Here is a 6,888-nt window from a genome sequence, read left to right as displayed (position 1 = left end):
CCGTGCTCCGCAACAAGAGAAGCCACCGCAATGAGAAGTCCATGCTCCGCAATGAAGAGTAGCCCCTACTCACCGCAACTAGAGAAAGCCCGCGCACAGCAACAAAGACCCAATGTAGCCAAAAATAAATAAATAAATAAGTAAATTAATTAAAAAAAAAGAGTTCAGGCTCAAATTGCATTCCTCTTCCCCGTCCCTTTTAGTCTAAAACATGCATACCCTAACATTTCCAGTGTAACATGGTTAAACAGCTCCCTGGCTAAAGCAGTTCAGAGATATTCAACTATTCAATGCCTATTGTTTTGGGAATAAAAATGGCTTGTGCTGACCCAGTGAGAAAAAAATGAGTTCATAAAAGTTATTGGGGAAAACGTGTTTGTGGGAAGTGGACTGACATGTAACTTCAGAAAACAATAATAAAAACCTCAGCTGAGAAGTTGTCCTCTTTTCTCTCCCATGGTGCTGCAGACTGTTTTCCAAAGATAGCTGCCTCAATATATATCTCATCCCACATGCTCTTCTTATAATGTGTCACTGACACTTTCCATTGAGTGGTGGGGCCTGTGTTCCCTCTCCTTGAACTTCAGCTGACCTGCACGACTGCCTCACCCAACAGGATACAGGGAAGGTTGTTCAGCGAAATCCAGGCAATTCCCAGAACCATGAAGGTAATAATATAGTGATTCCAATCAAGTAAATTTTGAGGTTATTCATTATGCAGAATAAAAACAGGAACATGGTCTTGACTTTTAATCATTTTTATATTTTCTTTGCTCTTGATTCTTTAATTTTTATTTAGATTTTACTTTAATTTCATCTATTTTTTGTTGCAGGTCACCTCAAATCCTTTGTGTAAGTGGGTTTAAGTATAATGTAATTACATTTGTGAAGTGCTCTTTTATCTAACCCAGTAATATAAACTCCCTAGTGTTATTCTGTAAATGACAAGGATGACCCATGAAAGCTTTATCACCATTTTTGAGGATTTTTTAATTAAAAGAAAAACGATTGCTTTGTGCAGATCTGTTCTACATTTTTTGCTTCTTTCCCCCGCAAACAGATCCTTTTCCATGAAAGTTTGATAGAAATAATTAGGAGCTCATCCATGAAGACCGGAGTTTCTCAACAGACATTTATTGGCTACTACCGTGTGCCAGATATTAGATGAGGTGCCAAACACAAAAAGACCCACTCCCAGATTACAAAGTGGCTCCTGGGCTAGCGATTATTTACAGTTATAAAATGTCTACCATATGCAAGGCACAGGCAAACATGGAAAAGTCTCTGAATGCCTTCAATGATGAAGTATTTAAAACAACAACAACAAAATAAAGCAAAGCTATCAAGTGACCTGACAGGCAATTTAAAAAAGTGAACGGAAAAAATTATACAACAATTTTACATTACGTTTATTCTTTTTTTTTTTTTGCGGTACGCGGGCCTCTCACTGTTGTGGACTCTCCCGTTGCGGAGCACAGGCTCCGGACGTGCAGGCTCAGTGGCCATGGCTCACGGGCTCAGCCGCTCCGCGGCATGTGGGATCTTCCCGGACCGGGGCACGAACACGTGTCCCCTGCATCGGTAGGCGGACTCTCAACCACTGTGCCACCAGGAAAGCCCTACAGTACGTTTATATATCTATGAAATCTGTATAAGAAACAGAGCTAGGGCTTCCCTGGTGGCGCAGTGGTTGAGAGTCCGCCTGCCGATGCAGGGGCCTCCCACGTGCCGTGCAGCGGCTGGGCCCGTGAGCCATGGCCGCTGGGCCTGCGCGTCCGGAGCCTGTGCTCCGCAACGGGAGAGGCCACAGCAGTGAGAGGCCCGCGTACCACAAAAAAAAAATATATATATATATACATATATATATATATATACACATACACACAAAGAAACAGAGCTAATACATTCTCTCCATAGTCACAGAAGTGAAATAATGTTATCACATATGGCATAAACCTTACAAAAATGAAATTATATTTAATATAAAAGATCATGAGATCTGCATGATGGAATATTACAGTTCTTAAATACATTATTAGTCATCGCTTTTTCAAGTTTAACTGTAATGAAATTTTAATCAGTTTTCCTAAATTTAATCTTGATCCAAGTGTTGTCACCATCTACTACCCATTAACCTTTGAGGAAAGGTGCATGAAGGTAGGAACCATACCTATTTGTTTACCATGGTATATTCAGCATCTGGCACATAGTAGGCACTCAATAAGAATCTGCTGAATTAGTAAACTGGAAACACATAATTAGATCAGATTAAAGATAACAGTTTTATTCAACAAGCACTCCCGAATACTTGGTATGAACACAGCAATGCCTGGGGTGTTACAGAGAACTACTAAAAGTAGAAGACACTGTCCTTATTCACAGCTAGGTGCACAGTATTATTTGCATTTATAAACCTTTAAGATAAAATATAAACATTAAAAAATTCATATTAGAAATAAATACAGTCGTCTCTCGGGATCCAAGGGGGGTTGGTTCCAGAACATTCCCCCCCTCCCGAGGATACCAAAATCTGTGGGTGTTCAAGTCCCTTATATAAAATGGCACAGTGTTTGCATGTAACCTGTGCACATTGTCTTGTGTACTTTAAATCATCTCTAGATTACTTATAATACCTAATACAATGTAAATGCTATATAAATAGTTGCCAGTGCACCTGGCAAATTAACGTTTTGCTTTTGGGAACTTTCTGGAATTTTTTTTCCTGAATATATTCAATCCACAGTTGGTTGAATCCACAGATGGAGAACCCAAGGACTGGAGAGCCAACTGTAATTCTCAAATTATTATTATTATTTTTTAACATCTTTATTGGAATATAACTGCTTTACAGTGTTGTGTTAGTTTCTGCTGTATAACAAAGTGAATCAGCTATACGCATATGTATATCCCCATATCCCCTCCCTCTTGCATTACTACTGAACTCTGGCTATGCACCAAATATAAGAAAACTCAGCAAATACATGAATTAGTTTTGCAAGCTCTTAGAGGACAGGAGAAAATGATAGCATGAATTTCATATCCTTTCTGGAATTAACTTTCAACTAAAGAAATGAAAATAAGTTTACAATGCACAAAGCCACATTTATGGTGACATACTCATTGGTGTATGAATGGGGAAAAAATCTATCCAGGCTCTAAACAAGGGGCCACAAAAAAGTAAAAACTAATTTTACTCACACTCTGAGAAAAAGAAAATGAGCCTTTTACTCACTGCTATAGAAATTATGAGTAGGAAAATAAATCATTTTAAATAAAGCAAATAATGTTTTATATTATAAACAATTAAAGTAGGATGGCATTTGAAGACCACATCCATATCTGAGATTAAATTACTCTATTAACTAGATACAGAAAGGCAAGGGAGAAGGGATGAAGAGTGAAAAAAGATACAGAAAAGTAAAAAGGAGCTATAAGGAAATACCTTCCCCCAAATGCACAGACTAACACACAGCAGAGACACAGGGATACTGAGGGGGAAAAAAGATACACTTACTCAGATCTTGGCTTCACCCATCCAGAAGGATTCCTCCTCAGAACTGTGCCATAATGTAGTCTCTAATATTTGTGTCTGAATGTGTGCTGGCCTTGTGTACTTCTAAAGACTTTTTAAGTTATGCTGTTTTCCTAACTAGACTGAATTAACTTGAAAATCAGTGGTCACATGCCTGCCTTGCTTTATGGCTTGAGTTGGATTAAAACTTTGGTTAATAAAAAGCTTCCAATTTTATAGTTCCTCTTCCGAATCTTGATCATAAATTTCCTGAGGTTGTCTCTTAATATTGATTACCAAGTCAATGGTTAAAATGTTTCTCAAACACTGAAGAACTGAAGTTAGTAACTGGTATTTACCAGCAACTGATTCCAAACCTGTCTGGTTGCTTATCATGGGTTGATTGGTTTGCAGTGCATGGAGAGCTCTTATATATATTTGTGGAAAGCTGTAATTTCCTTTCTTAGACTTATACAAGATTTTGGGAACGCCTAAAAGCGCATTAGCAATTATCATACTAACCATGGTTTCTTCTGATTGCTCGCACTTTTTGGCATAGCTGAGAAGATAGTAATGCAACAAGATCTCAAAATTACCACCCACTGGCAAAACACAACCAGCTGGTACAGATGAGAAACAGTAACTCTGGGAAGTACACATCTCTAGTGACTTATATCTCACTGGTAATATGCTCCCCTTTCTAGCATTTTTTGTGACTTGTAAATTTTCATAAGAGATTTCTCTTCTAGTATTTTCTGTTGTTGAGTTAGCAGAATTACTCTCAATAAATGGTTCATGGTCATCCATTATCCTGGCTTTGTCTGGAGAGAAACATCTCAGTGTTGCATCTGTCTGGTATGTATCTGTTAGTGTCACTGTTGGTGTTGAACACAATATATTTGTTTCTAATTCTACACTTGGAACTACCAAATTTGAATATGCTTTTAAATATGTTTGAGTTTTTGCCAGTTCATCTTTGTTCTTTACAACTGTGTCCTGATATGGCCTTTGTATTGAGCCATTAACAATTTCTGGTAAGTCATTAATTTCTCTACTATTCTTATAAATAAGAGGACTTGAAGTACAATTTTGGTCACTGGCTTGTGTCACACAATTTAGATCAAGGTCTTTAAATAATTGCCGAAGCATTTTAAATGCCCCATGTAAAGCAACCTCATGTTGTTCAACAAGACCCTGCACTGGACCACAAAGAACTATACAGTGTGGTGTAAACGAACATGTGCTAATCAAGCCAAGATGAACATACCTTTTGGATCTAAGAATAAAGGGCTTACAAAATTTCACCATAGCAGTGTTAGAGAGTTCATACTGAGAAGAAGCCTGTGGTACTACAAAGGGAGCGAGACCAGTGACTCTCTGGATAAGAGAAAGTTCTTCAGATGATAAACACTCCACCACGGATATGCCATTCAGTCCTGCACAATAAATTACTAAGTCTGGTTGTTTCACAGTAGATAGGAGCAATTTTACATTCTGCTTCTGTAAATATTTCATTATCGCTTTTGTCCTTTCTGTAATCCAAAATTGAGATGTCTGAAACTGTGCTTCTGAATTTAGAATAAACTCTGATCCAAAAGTTGAAAAAAGAGGCTGAATGGTTTCTATTACTATCACTATTCTTATGTCACCGTCTGCTGGACAGTACACGGAAAAGTCTCTGGGAAGCACAAGCCCAGCTATGATCCTGGAACCGGAAACAGGAAGGCCAGTGACACCAACTTTCAACTCGACAAAACAGTCATCCACTAACTCAAGTACTTCTTCAAACCCACTTTCACAAGCTGTACACTTGAAAAAGTAGTCACACATCAACTGTGATACAAAGTTGTGATTATTTCTTCCCACTCTTCCACAAAAGTATGCTCCTAAGAGCATCTCTAAAGAGCTCCTACACAATGGTCTCTCTTTGGTGGATGAAGAAAAGATGGACAAAAAGTGTCTACTTAAGTAATGGTCCATAACGTAGTCTAATATTTGTGTCTGAAATGTTAGAAGAGCTTGGGAAATAAACTTCCACTGACAACACTTTTTCCAGTGCCTTCCATGGGTTTGAATATTTTCAGAAAAGAAAGAATCCTTTTCCTTGTCTGTGATTGCATGAAGTTCTCTGAGTAAATGGCAAAGAAAGATAATAAATGTTTTAGCACCATCTCCTGTTTTTCTTAGATGACTGGAAACACATGCCACCATCATCCTGTACAAGAAAGAAATAAAGCAACTCAGATTCTCAGAGGGCTGCCTAAATCAAGTTGAAACCATGTTTTTACAGCTACAGGCATAAAACGAGAATACTGTCTCTGTGATATCCTTAGTTTTAGTTTTTTCCTTTTTTAAGTTACTTTGTTCTACTTCAAGATTCTAGGGGTTGGGTCGAGCCGGAAGGAAAGGAGTGAGACAAGCTCTCGGCAGTTGTTAATGATTCGATGTCTGGGAATGTTCCCTCGGGCAGCGGGCAGCGCTCTAACTCTGAGCGTACACTGGTCTCGTCCAAGGTCAGTTCTTCCAGGAGCATAAGCTCAGGGACAAGAAGTTCAGGGAGATGGACTGAAGGTTGGAGTGCGGCACCTGAGTACCTGGTTATAGGATGCTCTAACGGTCTGGGGCGTGACACGCAAGTACCTGGCTATGGGATGCTCTAAGTGTAGCGCCTTCAGGAGGCGGCCGCCATCCCGGCTGAGCAGCACCTCGCCAGTGGGCTTGGTACACAGAACTTGCCGCCCTTCGGGCCCCAAGCAGCAGCTCACGACGGTTTCTAGCACTTCCGCCACCTGCAACGCGGCCCTCACAGATCCCGCAGCGGCCATAGCCCTTCAGCTTCCAACAGCTTCGGGTCGCCGCCTGTAGAAGCCCAGCACGACCAGGAGCGGGGCGCAGGCGGAAGCGGAAGAGGCGGGGAGGAGGCCGGAAGCCGGTGCTGCTCGGTTTCTTGGTTGGGCGAGGGTCTACCTTCCCGCCCGCTCAGTGGGAGAGCCCCGCCGTTCTGCCAGTAGGAGCTAGCGGTTCAAAAGCCCGCGAAGATGGGAAAGAGGTCGGGGTTTCTCGGGAGCTGTCCCCGGACAGGAAACCGCAAGCCCTTCTCCCCCTCCTAGGTGAATTCATTCCTCTTTCTTGGAGGCTTCAGCTGCCACCAGATCCCTCCGTCTCCCAGGAACTCGGCACGAGAGCGGAGGGACTGGGCACCGCGGCTAGAGCTCGGTTCGTTCCTGACCTCCCTCAAAAGTTCGCTGTTTTGTAACAAAAACCTCTGCCTTGGACTCGTGCATATCCTGTCCACACTCTGCATCAGCGGTTCTCTTTCGGGTTGTAGGACAGATGAGGAGGCCCTGGCTACAGTCACGAGCTGCAGGCTTCGTGCT

At 41.2% G+C, this 6,888-nt stretch overlaps 1 protein-coding gene across 1 annotated transcript; it reads right to left on the bottom strand.

Moving 5' to 3' along the window:
* Positions 1-2,263: 2,263 nt before the first annotated feature.
* BBS10 (Bardet-Biedl syndrome 10) lies at positions 2,264-6,342 on the bottom strand. Its single transcript, XM_060164947.1, has 2 exons — positions 6,152-6,342; positions 2,264-5,726 (listed from the first exon to the last, which is right to left on the bottom strand). The coding sequence occupies exons 1-2, from the start codon at positions 6,334-6,336 to the stop codon at positions 3,746-3,748; spliced, it is 2,166 nt and encodes a 721-aa protein (XP_060020930.1). The 5' UTR covers positions 6,337-6,342; the 3' UTR covers positions 2,264-3,745.
* Positions 6,343-6,888: the final 546 nt, after the last annotated feature.

This window comes from Lagenorhynchus albirostris, chromosome 11 (genome assembly GCF_949774975.1).
Source record: "Lagenorhynchus albirostris chromosome 11, mLagAlb1.1, whole genome shotgun sequence".
In the NCBI taxonomy this organism is placed as follows: Eukaryota; Metazoa; Chordata; class Mammalia; order Artiodactyla; family Delphinidae; genus Lagenorhynchus; species Lagenorhynchus albirostris.
The sequence above is the reverse complement of the archived record's forward strand: the minus strand, read 5'-3'. Positions and strand labels throughout refer to the sequence as shown.